The 17,598-nt window shown below is 44.9% G+C and overlaps 1 protein-coding gene across 10 annotated transcripts in view; it reads left to right on the top strand.

Moving 5' to 3' along the window:
• LOC147730890 (CYFIP-related Rac1 interactor A-like) overlaps window positions 1-17,128 on the top strand; it is a 166,244-nt gene extending 149,116 nt beyond the window's left edge. For all 10 annotated transcript variants that reach the window (XM_086955760.1, XM_086955765.1, XM_086955762.1 and 7 more), the window contains 2 exons: window positions 7,700-7,770; window positions 15,167-17,128. In XM_086955760.1, the coding sequence (XP_086811886.1) occupies window positions 7,700-7,770; window positions 15,167-15,230 (135 nt within the window). In that variant the 3' untranslated portion in view covers window positions 15,231-17,128. The remainder of the gene's footprint in view (window positions 1-7,699; window positions 7,771-15,166) is intronic.
• The last annotated feature ends 470 nt before the right edge of the window (window positions 17,129-17,598 follow it).

The raw sequence follows: 17,598 nt of genomic DNA on the forward strand, positions 1-17,598 counted from the left end.
GGATCCTTTTATCCTTACAAGCTTGCTAAACCTTCAGCCAATACACAGAGTATATCTGCTCAGCTGAGGCGGATTCCCTCCCCACTTCAGACTTCTCTGAAAAAGTGTGAGTAGGGCTTTCGGAGAGAGCACGACTGAACTTCTCAGATTTTAACTGTTAATATAAGAACCAAACCAATGTTGGCGGGGCCATGTCGTGAAGTTCCTAGGAGTCCCCCAGGACCTGCAGGTTTTGGATGACCTAAACTGATGGCTTGGTGTCCCGACCGCTTACCGACACCCCCACATGATGTGTCAGACGCTAGACCAGCTAACTCTACAGTGCCACTACCAACCCCCTGTATTCTACTGTGGTGTAGGTAGTCCCTGGCAACCACTGAACAGGACAACCCCGATTCCTCACAGATAGTGGAAAACAATACAGTATGTTTCGCTCAGACACCCGTGCTTGCTTTCTCTCAGAAAATGCACAGGATGGTGATTAGGACGTTTCAATAAGTATTTATTGGTCCAGCGACAGCCTTGTGTAAAACATTTGTACTGCGACAATTAGGAGACAGAAGTATCAATATAGTAAATAGCAGATACATTTCTACCATAGTGCTAATAAGATGAACATAAGCAGCTCAGATGAAAACAGTAGCACTTGCATATTCCTAAAATTAGCGCCCTTTTTTGCTAAAATGTACCTAGTCTAACCTAGATGTTTAGGTATATGTATGTATAGCTATGTGCATCAGTAGCCAAGAAACCCCCAGGTAAGAACCAGCCCCCTCACCTGATGGTTGGGAATGAAGGACCCAGTCTCTTCGTTGAGGATGACAACCCGCAAGGGATGTCAGATCGCTCCTTGTCGGAGATTGGGCATGCAGGACTCCCATCTCAGCTTGGAAGGAATGCTCCTCTAATTTGTAGGGGGCCCTCAGTCTTTTATACTAAAGTGGTCACTCCAGGGTTTTTTCTAGAATCAATATGTTTTAAACAATCATGAGTGTTTTCAAACAATCATAAATGTTTTGAAAACAATCACCAATGCTTTTCCAAACAAGAGTGATCTGCACAGCTGGCTGTTGGCCAAGGATGACAAAAAGAATGATGACCCTAATACAGAATAATTCTGCCGTGCGTGGGGACATGTTTAGGTCAGGTGCAGGGATTGTGATAGAGTCCAGAGAGCCTGGTGTCAATGGGACAGGAGCGAGCTATTAGGTAAAAGGTCACCTGTTTAGAATCGTTATTGTTGTGTAGATGGGACAATGTACGTAAAAAATGGGGTATACATGATGAGACTATCCTAAATGACATGACACGGCCATCAGTCTATAATAGTGTCATTCACATTCTTTTTCTGTCTGTGACAGCACACACCATGTTGCAATGGATAGGGCTACTTCACCCTTGGTCTTTATTGCCCCGTGAGTTGTGGAATTTCACATGTGCATATCCATCTGAAAATAAGTGAAGGTTGGTGCCAATCCTTTAGTTTTCAATGTTCTATTTTTGTATGTCCCCTTTAATTTCTTTTATCCTCATTCGGTTTTTTGTGTCCTGGAACTCCATAGAGAGTGCTGCTGGTATGTTTGCCACTCACTTAATCTGCAAAGGCACCATCCCATGCTGTCACTGCTTCTAAACTGAGCAGCCAATCTGGAAAGAAATTGTCCAACGTGAATCATTGTTTTACTATTCCAAGATGTTCACCGGTATTATGCTGGCCATCTAGGATCCGCACAACAGTGATATACTGTGTACAATAGCAATCCATGACAGCTGCCCAGTGCAATGTTTAGAATTACATTGTGCATAGTGTGTCATTGTATTACTGATCAAAGATGTCTAACATGTTGCTTATGAGCGTGGTAGCCATACTGTCATTTTTAAACAACACTGCACCATGCGCAAAATCAGTTTCTACCATATGTATAATCGTATTCTTTGTATGCATATGTCTATCATGTTCAGGCAGAGTGTTTTCTTTTTTCCTACTCTTAATCTTTTTATTTATTTTGCATATGATTGTTGGGTTTGTGTGTGTTTTATTGTGGTTTGGTATGTGGGCGATGAAATGAGTCAGTAGGTGAATGAGTGGATGCATTAGTGCAAGAACGTACGGGGGCTAATTAAGTGCCTAAACGCACCAGTGACTGAAGAAGCTCTTTCATTTAGAAGCCAGACCTATTGGTCTTCTGGAAAATCTAAGGCTTATTGTCCTCTTTGTCACCCACAGTCACATCAAAGGTTAAAGTTAAGTTACTACTTAATACATCAGCCATGTTGTTAATTACTGTTCTTACTACTTGCCACATAAACATCATTGGCTAAAGAATAAGCAGCTTTCATATAAAAATTTAATGCTGTGATGAATAATTGTACTCCAGCGGGGCAAGAAACTAGAAGTTAATTAATGCGATTCTGGTAAGATTGTTAAAAATGAATGATTTTACAGAGATGTTGCAAAAGGCTAGGAAAGCCATGTACAATATATAAACTTGAAGTGGTCTTGTGATTCCTTCAGGGTCTGCTTTCTGTGCTTTTGTGAAGGATTCAACCTGGAATACATTAATTGCGGAGTTATTTAGACGAGCTGCCTTTCTTTCTGCCCTGAGATAGACATTTTACTGGAACATTTCTACTATCTTAGAGAATAAGACTAGGGGATCTGAGCTCCACTCAGAAAACCTACTCTATGGCACTTCATTGCACATAGGCCTTTTCGTTCAGCCTTACTTTTTTGTACGCCATTGGCATATAATTAGGCTTTCCTGTTTTCAGTTTCTATTTTTGGTAAATTCTGGTGGGGTTTTTTCAGTGTTTTCAATATCTTAAAAACAGTTGTTATCAGTAGTTACACATTTTCGCGCCACTAAACGAAACAGAAAAATGTTTTTCTGTTTTTTATGGAACGTTTTGCTTTTATTATTGCTTGCTTATTGCACTGAAAGAACATGGTATATAGACAGTGTACTTATAGTGTAGATGAGGTCCAAATAGATTTTTGCAAATTAATCTTATTATAGTACATCATACAATACTTCTTCAGTGAGTCTTTGGGTCCTGTGCGCTCGCCCTTTCCTTCCTATGTAAACTTCTGTGAAAAGGCCCTCTCAGCATTCATAGCCCCTTGGGCTGAGAACCATCAGCTAAGGGACACAGTTGGAATGACTCTTTCTTTGATGCCACATAAAGCACAAAATGATAAATATTTGTGTTTTAGTTCCTGTGCATAAGAAAACAGTGCACCGGAATAGACTAAAAAGTCAATAGCATCCCTCATTAACTCTGAAGATTGTAAAGATGCTTTCAGCATACCATCTAACAAGTGGCAAGGATCTCCTACAGGGAATCACTTCAGCTCGGGTATCAATTTTGACAGGTCATCACACCTTTATTGTATACGAAGCTGAATCACTGCAAATACAAACAATATCACTCCAATCTTTGTTGAACTTGGAAAGAACCTTTTTTGCAGAGCATTACAACTGACAAAGCGTTCCATGTTTTCCAAAAGTCTGGTGTCATGTTTTCACCACTATCCCAGATGCTTGGTGATATATATACTTGTCACTATACCTTGCATTAAATGTTTAAAGCCTGAGGTGTTGGCAATTCACCTAATATGAATACTGACCCACTAGAAACTATGGTCTGATGTGTTAAGGGTTTTACCCATTCTCTGTGGGTAAATGTGATGACACATATTAGGAAAGATTTTTATGAAACCAGCCATTTTACCTATCAGTGAAAGAATCATATGCAGCCAAAATATCAAATATGAGTCTGATATTTCCTGATTCTCTATAGTTTATAAAATGATTAAACTAGACCTAAAACATGAAACTAAACTCCGCATCTTTAGACCAAAGGCCACAAAACCGAAAAAAGTAAAAGGAAGAAGAAACAATATTTTAGTGGCATCCCTAAAGAACAAAACTCAAGCAGAATAATGTTACCCAGTCTTTCTTACTGCTAGCTTGTATAACAAAGTTACATGTATTGACCCCTTCAGGAAGAAAAAAATGACACTTTCACTCTATTTTTCCTTTCTTTGAATGGCATTTATTTTGTGGTTGTCCAGGTGTTTTTTCAGTGTTTATATGTTTTCACCGGTGAGGGCTATTTTTCTTTCAGTGGGGTTTTATCAGTTATTATAGGTTTAAACCTAAAACCCCACAGCCTACATATGCTTTCATCACCCTCAATTTTATCCTCTCTTAGAGTGGCACTAGCATGGCAAATGATGCATTGACAGAGCTTTAATCTTATTGTAATTAACCTTTCTAAAGTAAGGTATGTTGTCTATATTAAAGCCATCAAGATGGCTTAGTAAATTCACTGTAGCCACTGACATATGTAGTGATCTGAAGGGCATGAGTTGGAACCCCTGCAAAGCATACAGCCTTTCATGCTTATAAGGTTTGTAATTAGACTACCGTAAACTGGGTAATAGTAATATCTGTTATTTACAGTGCTTAGAATTGGAATAAGTGTGGTGTGAAGCACCTCCTTTGTCAACTACCTATAATGTTTCAGGAAAGCAGCCTTAAGAGCATGGTTATTTTTCAGAATTACTCAATCAAAGTCCACGGACAGTCCTTTTTAGGTCTCGCCTAGGCAGCGTGCATGTGCTGCTCTAGGAGATGACCTTTAAGAATTGGGATTCACTTTTCAAGCACTCGTGTTTGTGCTGGCATCCATCTTGCGGGAGCAAGCAGCGGTTCGCACGCTAATTGAAAACAGATGCCGCGTGTGATGCTGCCTGCTCCACCAGCACAAGCACGAGTGCTTGAAAAGTGCAGACCGCATGTTTTGCCTTCAATAGTCCCGCGCTGTTTCTTGCTCTTCTGCAGCAGCTCTTGTTCCCTTTAAGCATATCTAAGATCATCTCTTATCGCCGAGCGCACGCGGTACACATTGTCAGTGCTGCGTTTGCTCCCAACCCCTCCCGTGTTCACCACCTACTTTGCCTCTCCTCCACTTCCTTTTCTGGGGCTTGGTGTTTTTTTGTTTATTAAATATTTTTTTTATTTGGAAATACAATAGGAGGAGCCAACATTCAGTATCTCCATGGTGTGAGGACTACAGCTGCTGGAGGTCTCACACTCCTCCTCCTAACACGCTGTTGCTGGCCTTATTTACTCCAGCAGGCTCACTCGGCTCCTGTTTACTCAGTGTAAGGGCCTCTCCTCGCCCCACCTTCCCCCTATGAAACACATGCGCAGACCGCTGCTGGTTCTTTACAGTGCTCATTTCGTCTACTGATGCATGCCACCTTCCCCCACACTCCCAGGCTTTCCTTTCCTATGTACTCACTCCATAGCAGCCTGTTTTAAGGAGAAAGCAGGTGGGTTCGGCCTGCCAACGGTTTGTGGCCGACCTGCCCCTGCCTCAGCCGTGGAACTGTTCTGCCTACTGTGCAAGGAGCTAAGGCAGCTTTAACTAAACACCCCTAATTCTCTCTTTTTTGGTGCAACCTCCTCTCTTGCATGGGGGTGGCAGAATCCCTAGCTTCTGGCACAGGGAGGAGCATGCTGCCCACCTATGTGATGGATGCTGCCTTTAGGTTTTGGGGGGTCTGCCCAGCATACAAGGGATGCTCCTCTGCATGATAGATGTGCTGTCAGTGTATGGTTGCCTCCAGTGATGCCAGGCCCTTTCTGTTATAACCCATTTCTTTGTAGCTCCATACTCTATATCTCCAGATGCCGGAGGTGGCTGCTTACCTCTACTTCCTGTTGTGGCATGAAAGCTACTTGGGAAGCATTTCTATGACTCTGTCTTGTGCCCAGGTTGCTTGGCAGCCAATGGGAGACGGATAAAAGGGCTGAAAGTAAGGTCAATGGCAGAAGCGTCTGAAAAGAGCACGCACTTAACTGCTCTTGCAAGCCTACATGGCAGAACACCTGCGTGCAGGATGAAAGGCACGCAAGTAGGCTTAGGGTTTGACTGGTGTATTTGACCCCTAAATGAGGCAAGGCCCATTGTTTATTAGGTCGCAGACTGCCCTTCATCACTAACGTTCTTGTTTTGTAAGGAAAGCAATGTATTACAAAATGACCTGTTTCACACTCACAAGAGTTTAGCAACTCCGAAGGTAACTTGATTTTAGGCATTAATTGGGGTAATCAAGATAGGCGAGAAACATGAATTGCGTTTGCAACACCTGGCTACCTTTAAATGATACCCTTGCACATCATGTTAACAAGATCTGTGTGGGTAATAGTGTGTAGCAGTTGTTACAATGGTGCCCATAGGGAGAAGATGTTTCTTTCTATCCTTTTATAATCCAATGCAGCACTGGTCACAGCACTGCTTAATTTGATATTGAGTAGAATGCAGGCAAAAGGGCTGCTGAATTGTGGTACCCACCACATCCTGGAGAGCTCCTAGGGGCACCAGACCTCACTGTTCTATATCAGAACTTTAAGTTATAAACTGCAAGTAAAACAAGCAATGGCATAGCCAATAGGTCTCGCCTTTGGGACCTTATAAGTGTTTAGCCATGCAATAGTTGATGTTGTTGCACCAAGAATATTGTGCTGAATAACCAAACACTTATAAGGTCCCAAAGACGAGACCTATTGGCTATGCCAATGCTTGATCAGGTGAGCACTAAAAGCAAGGCTGTTGGCAACGGTCCATTCGGTGACGGTTCAAACAGGCTTTTTATAGGGTTAAAAAGCTATTCATATCTATTTTCTGTGTGCAACTGGGCCACATTTCTGGTAGCCCTCTGTTAATCCCTAGCAGAGGCTCATAATCCAAACCCTTAGCTCCAGGCTAGAGAAGACCAACTAGTAGAAGAAGGGAACTGGGGGATTAGGAGTGGTCCATTGTTCATTCTCCCATAACAATCCTGAGCCTGTGAGAGGTTTCCTTTCTTACTAGCACTTTCTGACGATACAGGGTGTGCAGTGTCCACATCCTGATCTTTCTCGTCTCCCCCTTCCACACAATAAGATTTCCAGTCTTCTATCTACAGTACACTGACAGATATTCTGCATATGTAGTCCTAGGGTAGTGGCTTCTCCCTTTCAGAATTCAGATGCCGCCTGCCTGCGCAATGCAACAACTACTTATCCCAATAAGCCCTCTCTTAGCCATAAATTGGAGATGCCTCTCAAAGACAGCATCCCTACTAACCAATACCTGCTCCAACACAGAGACCCTTTTGCTAAGCGCTATACTTGCTTCACTCACAAATAACGTTTGCACCCATTACAACCACATTAATGTTAGATTCATTTGCACACATCTTTAGAGTGAGTCAAATATTCACAGATGATGAAATCTAACTAAACACAAATAGACGGGAAGGTGGTGTGGAAGTCACTGGCAAGAGAGCAGCGTGGTCCAGGTGTATGTCCTAAAGGCATCATTTTGGGCATAGAAGAGAGTACTTTGTCCAGGTACTTCCCCATTCTCCAGAGTCACAAGTGGTGCCTCCACAGCTGGCTCGGAGCACATGAATACATACTGTGGGTGTTTTCAGACTCATGAGCGCACCAATCCCCCATCTCGGCTGAAGTTACTCATCCTTAGCTACTCTGCTTACCCCGGGTTTTACTTATCCAGACCCGGTGAGATGAGCACCACAGACAGAAAAACAAATCCGACAAAATAGAAAATGAGAACATGTAGTGCACTGTAAAGAAAACCAATCAACAACTTGAAGCCTAACGTTTGTTTATTTCTCTTTTAGATGAAAGGCTGTATCAAAGTCTTGAAAGATCAACCTTCAAACAGCACAGACGGGCTTCTTAATGCTCTGAGGTAAGATCATTGCCTTTCAGTATGCTTCTATGTTAATGGCCTACTATGAGACCCCCGCCCGACTGTCCATCCCAGAGGTAGGACCTAGCCCCCTGACCACACAATGTGATACACTGTCACTGCTGCTCTATGAACCCCTGCCTCAAGCCCTAACAGTAACCTATCACAAAACGTGACTCACCACTCAACCATGACATGACCGCTACAATCCTCCACCTATTGACCCTACTGGCATTCCACAACTTTCCTATACTATGGGTCCATGTGATGAACCCCACCCGCTCCCCCAACTACTGCATGACTCCCCCACTGTTCCATCCCATGCGATGGGCACTGGCTCCACCTGAACCCCACTAACTATTGCACACCCTGACACAAATCCACTGTCCAGCACATTATCGCCCAGAATATTTATGGCTTTATTACAAACATTTATTCAAAGACTATTTTTAGATAAAATACAAATGCTTTTCATAGCGAACATATTCTAAAATGCATATATTCTTTTACATTTTCAAGTAATACTTAAACATGCTACACATTTATAACCATTTAATGTTTTAGAATTACGTGTCTCACCCACAGATAATTGCAATGAGACAAACAAGTTACTTACCTTCGGTAAGGCTCTTCTTTCTTGTGGATACTCTGACTGCAGATTTGTTTAGAATATTCCGCAGGCACCAGACTGGATCTGGAGATTTTTTTGTAGCAGTGCTCCTGCTCACAGATAGGTTGTGTCATGCATCTCCGTGTTGGCTCCATACCGCCCCAGAAGTGATAGAGGAGAGCCACATATAAACCCCACTCCTGCGCTCTGTCATCCGTTTTTTGTCTTTTTCTCTTCTGCACCCTCCTCTGCGGAACGTGAACAATTGTTGGTAACAGTGTGCCGGATAATAACTTGGGACCTTTTTAGATATGAAAAAGAGACCACTCTACAGAATAGGGAGGTGAAAGGGAAGCGAGAAATCCGCTAGTACAGTATTCACCAGAAAGAGTATTACCAAAGGTAAGAAACTTGTTCTCCTGATGGATACTTCTAACTGCAGATTCCTCACCCCAGAATAGATAGCAATGCAGTACATCCCCAAGGTGGAGGATCTGTGGCATGGACTCCAACCGCAACATCTTTCAGAACCCAGTGGGCGAAGATCCTTCCTGCTGGACCTGGGTGCCAAGGCAGTAGTGCATCAGGCCAAAGCAGTAGTAGCAGCCACAGCCATGCTCGAGTAGGTTATCAGAGCTTCCAGGGGGATGCCTTTTGGCCAGTGTGTAGCAGATCTTGATGCACCTTGACATGGCCCTCTTCAGTTAAGCCTTCTCTTTCTTTGCTCCAGAGAAACCCCACAAAAAGATGAACATCCACTTGATGATCCTTAGTACAATCTACGTAAAAGCCTAAAACCTATTTGAGGTCCAATCAATAGATCCTCCCCTCTTTCGAGGGATGAGTTGGACCAAAGAATGCTGATAGTGATGGTCTGCCCAATTGGAAGGGAGTCACGACTTTTGGTAAGAAGGCCGACCAAGTCCTCAGCACAAATATGTCTGGGGAAAAGATGGCACAGGGAGGTTGGATAAATAGTGCCTGTAGTTCACTTGTGTGGCAAGCTGACGTAATTGAAATGAGACAGAGTCTTCAAGGTCAGGAGGTACAGCCAGCAACTACACATTGGCTCAAAAGGCATACACCTGAAGAATGTTAAGGTCAAGTTAAGGTCTCACTGTGACATCACAAACAACTTGGGAGGTAATATGTGTCAAACCTTTGATAGATCTCTTTACAACAGGTGATTTGAAAAAGGACAGTTGGTCCAACAAAAATAGTAGGACAGAATGGGCCGCAAAATTTTACAGTGCCCACTGCAAGGCCTTGCTGGACTAAGGACAAAACAAATAAAAGGACATCCAACAGATTTGCCTTTAAGGGGTCTGTAATACGGGCATGGCACCAGGTTACAAATCTGTTCCAGCACCCGGCATAAATGGATTTTGTGGACGGGCAGCAACAATCATGATATGCACTACTTTAGATGGTAAATCAAAAGCAGCCATTTGCTGCAGCTCAATCTTCATGCCTGTCCCTGTTGCTGAGAAAAGCAGTCTACCCGAAGTGACAGTTTGATTGGAGGACAGATACTCATGCTCAGAAGTGCTGGTCATCACACTCACCGTGTCAAATTCTGGGCCACCGGGGTGACTTGGGCTGGGTCATCCTTGACCCTCTTCAGAACTTAAGCAGCAGAGGAAACAATATGAAGGTGTTCAGGTGTCCTTTGCTCCATTCCACCCAGAATATGTCCCCTAACAAGTGTTCTTGCAGAAACTCCAACATGCAAAATGTTTGGCACTATACATTCTTGATGGGGACAGAAATATCTAGCCAAGGTTTCTCTCACAGGTCGAAGATGCCCTGCGCCATCTCGGGATGCAGATGACACTTGTAACCTGCTAGGTGATGTCTACTCAATTTGTTCGTTCTGGCATTCATGGACCCCACCAGGTGGTTGGTGACTAGGTAGATTCTCTGCTTTTCCAGTCCCCTACTGAGGTGCTCAGCCTCTTGGCACAGTACCCGACTCTGCCCTGACTGTTGCAGTAACACATTGCTGTGTTTTCCCCATGAGTACCTGCACCAGCCTCCCCTTAATGGGTGGCAGGAAGGTCTTCAGGGCCAGACAAATGGCACATAGTGACAGATGGTTGATGTGGAGCCAGCTCCCTACTGGAGACCAGAGTTTTCTCTACGCCACCACCCCCAGGTAACTCTCCACCCCATACCCCAATCTGGCAGTGATGCATTCCTAGCCACCATCAGCTCTGAGTGGGTAAGAAGGAGTTGCCTGCTGCAGAACAGACTGCAGTTGGTCAGCCACAACTGCAGATCTTGAGCTTCAACTCTGAGATCTGGATTTTGTTGGAAAGATGGCTCCGGTACTGAACCCACAGGGACTTCAAGTTCCACTGTAGGGCTCACATGTGCCACCTGGCATGGTTGACATTAATGACCTGAATGTCCTGAGTGCATAGCTGTGGAGAGAAAGCCTTGAACTCCTGAATGGAAGACTCAGAGAAAGAATCAGGTGAAACTTTGGCTCATTTATGCGAAAACCCAAAAATGCTAAACGGTCTGCCATCATCCAGAGGTGGGCCACAACTGACTTTTGGGAATCAGTCTTCAGAAGCCAGTCATCAAGGTCCAGGTATACGACGACTCATAACCTCCAAAGATGGGAGCGACCATCGCCATCACTTTAGTGAACACCAAAGGGGCACTAGTGAGGCTGTAGTGGAGCACAGCAACTGAAAATGCTCCAGGCCTACCTTGAACCAATGTAATGTCTGTGAGACCACAGGACAGATACATAAAGATACAGGTTGTGCAAGTACAAAGACACCATCCAGTTGCCCTGGTCTAGAGCACACAGGATCTGAGAAAAGGGGAGCATTTTGAATCTGTCCTTTCATAGGAATGCAGTGAGGGGACAGGACTTTTTCAGAACATGAAAATAGCAAGATTAACTACCCTGCATTTCTTCAATTCCAATAACCTTTGTACAGCACCTTTTGAGAACAAGAGGCACACCTTGTGTAAAAGTATGGACAAATGGTCTTCTGAAACCCATTCCAATATAGGAGGGGTTAACAATTTTTAATGATTTGCAAAAACCCATTTAAAAGATGTGATGGTATGCCAACCAGGAAGGAAGTGCTGAATCATGCCTTCCACTTGGGCAGTTGAGGGCCAACTAAAGTGGTGCACTGGCTGTTGTAGCATTGGAGGTGGAGTTGGAAGACTGGTGAGCCTCCTCACTCACATGTTCCCTGTTGCATCCATGGCCCCAATAGAACTGGGCTGTCTGTTTCTTTGATCACTGGTTAAGAAGGATGGCTTGATCTATACGCCAGACATCTGGAGTAAACTCTAAATTTCCAAAACTGGTATGGGACCTGTTTGGCATGGGCCAACAGCCCCAAGGAATGTGCTTTGTCTCTACTGTCTTCAAAGCGTTACAAAGTAGAGTCTACCTATTTACTGAAGATGCGAGACCTATCAAAAGACCATGGCCACCCGCAAAGCCTGTTAATTGCTGGAGAACCCAGTGGACCTCATCCAGGAATGGTGCTGAAGGACTACACTGATACCAACCACCTGCAAGGCAATCTGTGGTATCTGAACTGCTCAGAGAACATACTTAGCTGCATCCTGCCCAGCATGGATCGCTTTGATCAAAGATGTTCGAAGATCATCTGAGACTGCCAGCAAGATCTTACTAGCAATGAATGCCCCAAAGGATATGGGTGTATCAGTCCAACAGACAGTCCAGTTTTATAGGCTGCAGTGCCAGACTGGCTGAAGAAAACATGTTTGCCAGAGGCGTCAATCCTTTTAGATTTTCTATCCAAAAAAGTGGTGGGAAATTAATTCATATTTACTTTACTGGCTGAGGCCTGTAAGCTAATTCTCTCTGGAGAAGGGTGCTTGGTGAGAAAATCGAGATCAGCAGGTGCCAGTCTTTGACATCTGGCCACCTGCCTGTTCAAAGGTGGACCAGTTCATGGCTTCAACCAAGAAGACATCAGCGTATCTATCAGGGCATCATTGAACTAAAGTAAGGGCTCACTCAGAAGTTGCTGGCCCGGGCTGCTGAATTTCTCTTAAAACATGTATGTTGGTTTCAATGGAGGGCAGCTCTAACTCTAGCACCTTGGCTGTCCGCCGAGCCTCCACCATTGCTATTGAGGCCCTCGCTTGTGGTGGTGGCCAACGGGGCAAGTCAAGCTATGTCTCTAGGGAAGGGTCAAGGCTCAGGTATATTGCAAATCCAGGTATAAGGCATTATCAGTGTAATGAGGGAGGAGCAAGATATCCCCCTCATCTTAGTTCATCATCAACATCCTGGGGAGCAGCCTGTCCTCGCACAGAGTCAGAATCTGAACCTAAAAGATAATGGAGCCTCTGCTGATAGCTGTTGCACAGTAGATGCACAGGACTAGAGTCAGGCTGCATGACAAGTGGCTGCGGTTTTTTAATTTAGTAGCATGACAGTGGTCAAGCCCAGGCAAACATCTTTTCAGTGTGAGACATGGGCTTTGCTAAAGGATCATTTTCTGTCACCAGTGGCAGGTACCTACGTGAATCGTGGGGCCTGATTAACAGTCAGTACTGGCCCAGTAATGGCTGCCAAGTGGACAGACAGCACCAGGGAAGGACCTACCGAAAGTAACCCAAGTGTAGGCCTCTACAGTTCCAATGGCTTTCGAAGGCCCGCAGGAGGGAACCGCTGCACACTTAATATTTACAACATGGCCTCTTAAGAGGCCTTGATCTGTTGCGGGCGCGACTATGCCCAGGGACACTTGGGGTGCACCAGGAAACATTTAAGGAATTAGCTCAGTGACAGGGGACCTCAATCGAGTGCAACTCACATCTTGACACCCTCACGCCTTCTCCTCGTCATCGGAGTGACAGGATGGGATTGAGTTCTACTTCACTTTTTATACTTGTGTTTGGACTTACCAGTGGACTTAGAGTAGAACACAAGAATCAGGGTCAAGGTGTATCTTGAAGCTTGGTCTACACAAACGCCGTGACTTCTTGTTCCGTTCGGTGACATACAGTTTCAACTACCAAAATCTTAAAACCTTCAGCTGCATGAGGGTGCATGTATCACATGCATTTGATCTGTGTCCTAGGCCCAGGCACCAAATTCACAACTCGTGTGGATCCGTAACCGGCATCATTTTCCTGTAGTTGCAGCACTACTTGGATTCTGTTGTTTTCAGTGGTAACATCCGTCCCAGGCACACTGTGAAAAGTTTAGAAGTTGTTGGAAGACTGGACAATTTGGGAGCAGAGCTTCAGACCTGGTCAGAGGTGCAAAAAAAAAAAAAAGAAATTGACATCAGAGCACAAGGGTGGCGCTTAAATGCAAATTTCCTCTGACACATCCGGGGCGGTACCGATCTAACATTGAACTGCACAATGTCACCTAATAGCGCACTGCAATAAAAAATTGCCAAGAACAGCCTGGCACCTAGAGTATATTCGGAGGCCATGAATCTGCAGTTCAAACAAAATAATCAGTATCCATCAGAAATAAACATTATCAGGAATGGTGATTGTCTCACAGGCGCCTCTGTATCAACACTGGACAATCCTAATTAAAGGTTCTGTCTCATTGTGGGTTCTGCCTACAGTGAATGATAAGCGGTAGGCTGAGTGAATAATGGCAATTTATCTTTGAGTGTAAAGCCTGCAGTACAACTATTATAGGAATATTTTGAAATCAAATAATTACTTTGTGTTTTACTATGAATGGAGATGTGAATCCCAACTGCCCAGATTTGTTACAGATGAGTTTAGACTTACCCTGACGCTTTCTGTCCTCAGTAAGAAGTCAAACTTACCCGGCTGCCATCTGTCCTCCGTGTGAGGTCAGACTGTCACCAGACACCACAACTCCTCAGGATCAGGTCTGACTGTCTGTTCACACTCTCTGTCCTCAATCTAAGGTCAGGCTTATGCCCCACTTTAACTGTTCTCCGTATGATTCCATACGCTCTCGGCCCTCCGTGTGACGCAGACCGCCCGCCCCCTCCAGTGGTACTGGCCCCGGTATGAGATCTGCCTTCTCCTGACGCAGTTCCTCCTCAGTAAGAGGTCAGACCTCCCCCGGACATGATCTAGTCTCAGTGTGAACTCAGGCTTCCCCTCACAGTACTTGACCTTGGTATGACATCAGACTTCACCATACACTATCTGTCCTGAGTAAGAGGTCAGCCTGCCCCCTGAAACCATTTGTCTCTTCTTAGGTTAACCAGACCAACAATGATGCTCAGTTTGAAGTCAAACCTCAGCTGCCCCAGTGGAAGGCATGATTCAGCACTTCCTTCCTGGTTGGCATACCATCACATCTTGTAAATGGGTTTTTGCAAATCATTAAACATTGTTAACCCCGCCTATATTGGAATGGGTTTCAGAAGACCATTTGTCCATACTGTTACACGCGGTATGCCTCTTGTTCTCAAAAGGTGCTGTATAAAGGTTATTGGAATTGAAGAAATGCGGGGTAGTTACTCTTGCAATTTTCATGTTCTGTAAAAGTCCTGTCCCCTCACTGCATTCCTATGAAAGGACAGATTCAAAATGCTCCCCTTTTCATAGATCCTGTGTGCTCTAGACACGTGTTATTAGTAGGAGTCTGTAACTGAGTAAGTGTGAGGTCCAGGACACCACCTGTCCTATATTTACTGTCACAGTGCCTTTCCCGGCAAGGTCTCTTAGGTTAGAAGTGAGAGAGCCCCTGACACCATGAGGTCACCTTACCCTGGTGCCCCCAAAGTCCCACTGTAAAAGTCCCATACCTGACCATGCCTGTTCTACTTCCAGGTACACCACCAGACACCTCAACGATGACAGCACCTCCAAGCAAATCCGCGCCCTGCTGCAGTGAGCCACGCATCCCCGGGGTGGACTTCAGCAAGACCATATGAAGAATCACACCACTATCCTCATTTTGTACTGAAAACAAACATTTAGAAGAAAATATATTGTTCCAACTTCAGCACAAACAGGCTTTTTCTGCCCTTCAGATTAAGTCATTGCTTTCTTTCCATTCCCGGAAACAGGTGGGGCTGGTCCCAGCGATACCATATCTACCTTCGACGTGACTGGAGCAGTGTGGGTTGTTCGTGGCATGGCTGTGATGCTCTTGGGGTAATAAGAATGATGTTGTTATTTTCGTACTCAAAAGCAATTGTGGATGCATTTTTCACATGGCACAAAAGGGCTGGTATGGGATTTTGGCAGACACTGTCACTGGAAAATACTAGGGATCATTTCTGCCTATGGTGTGCCAAGAAGCATGCTCATCCTACACACAGAGGGGAGGTAGGGGCATCTTGCTTTTCACTAAATGAAGGGAGGGGCATGTGCTTACTATAATGGAGGCATAGCACTTTTGCATAGAGTGGAGGCACTGAGCCTGCTCACCACTGAGGGGCCATGTTGTTTATCACGGAAGGCTATCTTGCTGATCACCGGTGGAATGGTGACATCTGCTGATCGCAGGATGAGCACCATCCTACTTATCACTGGAGAGAAACAGATAGATGCCTTGCCTTTTTATCACTAAGGACAACCTGGCCATGCCTATCAAAGAGGAGAGTGGGAGTCTGGGCAGCCCATGCTGCTGACCACAGTGGACACAGAGCAAAGAACCACCTCGTTTGTGCATGTGCCACACCCATCCATAGAAGGGCTCAACAAGGCCAATGTCCCCCATACAGAAATTGCAAATTCCTTATCAGAGTCCAGAAAGAGGAAGAGCTATCCTCATCCCAATTCAGGGGGGAGCAGGACCATCATTGGTACAGTCTGGAAATGCATGAAACCATGCTCTCAGTTTATGGACAGATGGTACTCCTATATTAGTGTAAGGGAAGTTCAGCTTTGTGCATATTATATGGCAGGGTGGGGCCATTATTATCGGTCTAGACAAAGAGTGGAGCCATGCAATGTAGCTCACGCAAGGATTTGGCGAACACTCACAGTTCATGGCAGGATACAGCTATGCTCAGCTTATATGAAACAGTGGGGCTTCACTCAGTTTGCGGAATGGGCAGACCCATGCTCACAGTTTATGAAAGGGTGTTGCTACAGAGGGAGGGGTGGGGCACTACTTACAGATTATGGAGTGGGTAGGCAGCTACGAGAACTCACGCTTTGGAGAAGCATAGTACTATCATGATGGTTAACGGTGTAGAGAGGAGATATTAACAATGTTAGGGATGAGTTATTCTTTACCTGGGACGAAGATCTTTGATAGCCCGCTGGGCACAGAATGTGCAAGATTAGTCCAACCTGCTGCACTCTAGGCGCCAGGAGCTCTGCCTAGAAGGTACGCAGTTGGAAGCAGACCTAAACCGGACTCCTGTGTGAAACCTTGGGGTGAGTACTCATTGCCGGCCTGGCAGCAGACACCATGAAGCTGTGCATTCACTCAGCAGGCCTCCAGTGTAATATATGACAGAGCATTGGTGCAAGCATTCATAGGCTGTGAACTCTCAGCACACTCCCCATGCTTTTTTTGGCATGGTACCAATGAAGTCCTCTCAAGCTGCGCACAGCTGTACTTTTCGATTTCAAGCTCCAGCAGCCCCATGTCTGAGGTATATATAGTGGAATCGCTGGTATGAAGACAGAAAAGAGCACGCAACTAAAAGAACAGCAATATTACTCTCTTCGCTCTTTCCATCCCACAGTGCAGACTTGAAATCCTAGAATGAAATCTCACATGTTACTTGTACATTTTGTGTGAAATAAAATAACATTTAAACTGTGTACCGAAAATGCTTTACTGGATTAGATTGCATCAATCTCGTTGGGCCATGCCAGGGGGGGGGGGGGGGGGGTCGATGGGGATCCTATCTTGTACATACGGAGGTTATCACTCAAGCATAGGCACCCTACGCCTTCTCCACCCCCACACACCGGGTAGGTTATCATGCAGAACCCAAACTTTAAATAAAGTGCGTGAACGACCACTACCTTTCTACCGCATTTCCGTTCCCCCCCCTCACCGCCCCACACCATCATCAAGGACAAACCTACCTCCCCCAAGGGCAAGTCATATAGATTAGACCTCCAGACAGAACTCCTGAGGCCCATGTATAAAAATACGTCACCAAAGGGTCCAATCATTAACAAGACCACCACGTTGTTACCTCCCCCAACTTCCAACCTACCAGAATGACTGTCACTGGAATAATAAATTGCAAATCAAAGGAGGTCTAGTTCTCCACCAGTGCCAAACAAGTAAC

Source organism: Lissotriton vulgaris, chromosome 2_1 (genome assembly GCF_964263255.1).
Source record: "Lissotriton vulgaris chromosome 2_1, aLisVul1.2, whole genome shotgun sequence".
NCBI classification, from domain to species: Eukaryota; Metazoa; Chordata; class Amphibia; order Caudata; family Salamandridae; genus Lissotriton; species Lissotriton vulgaris.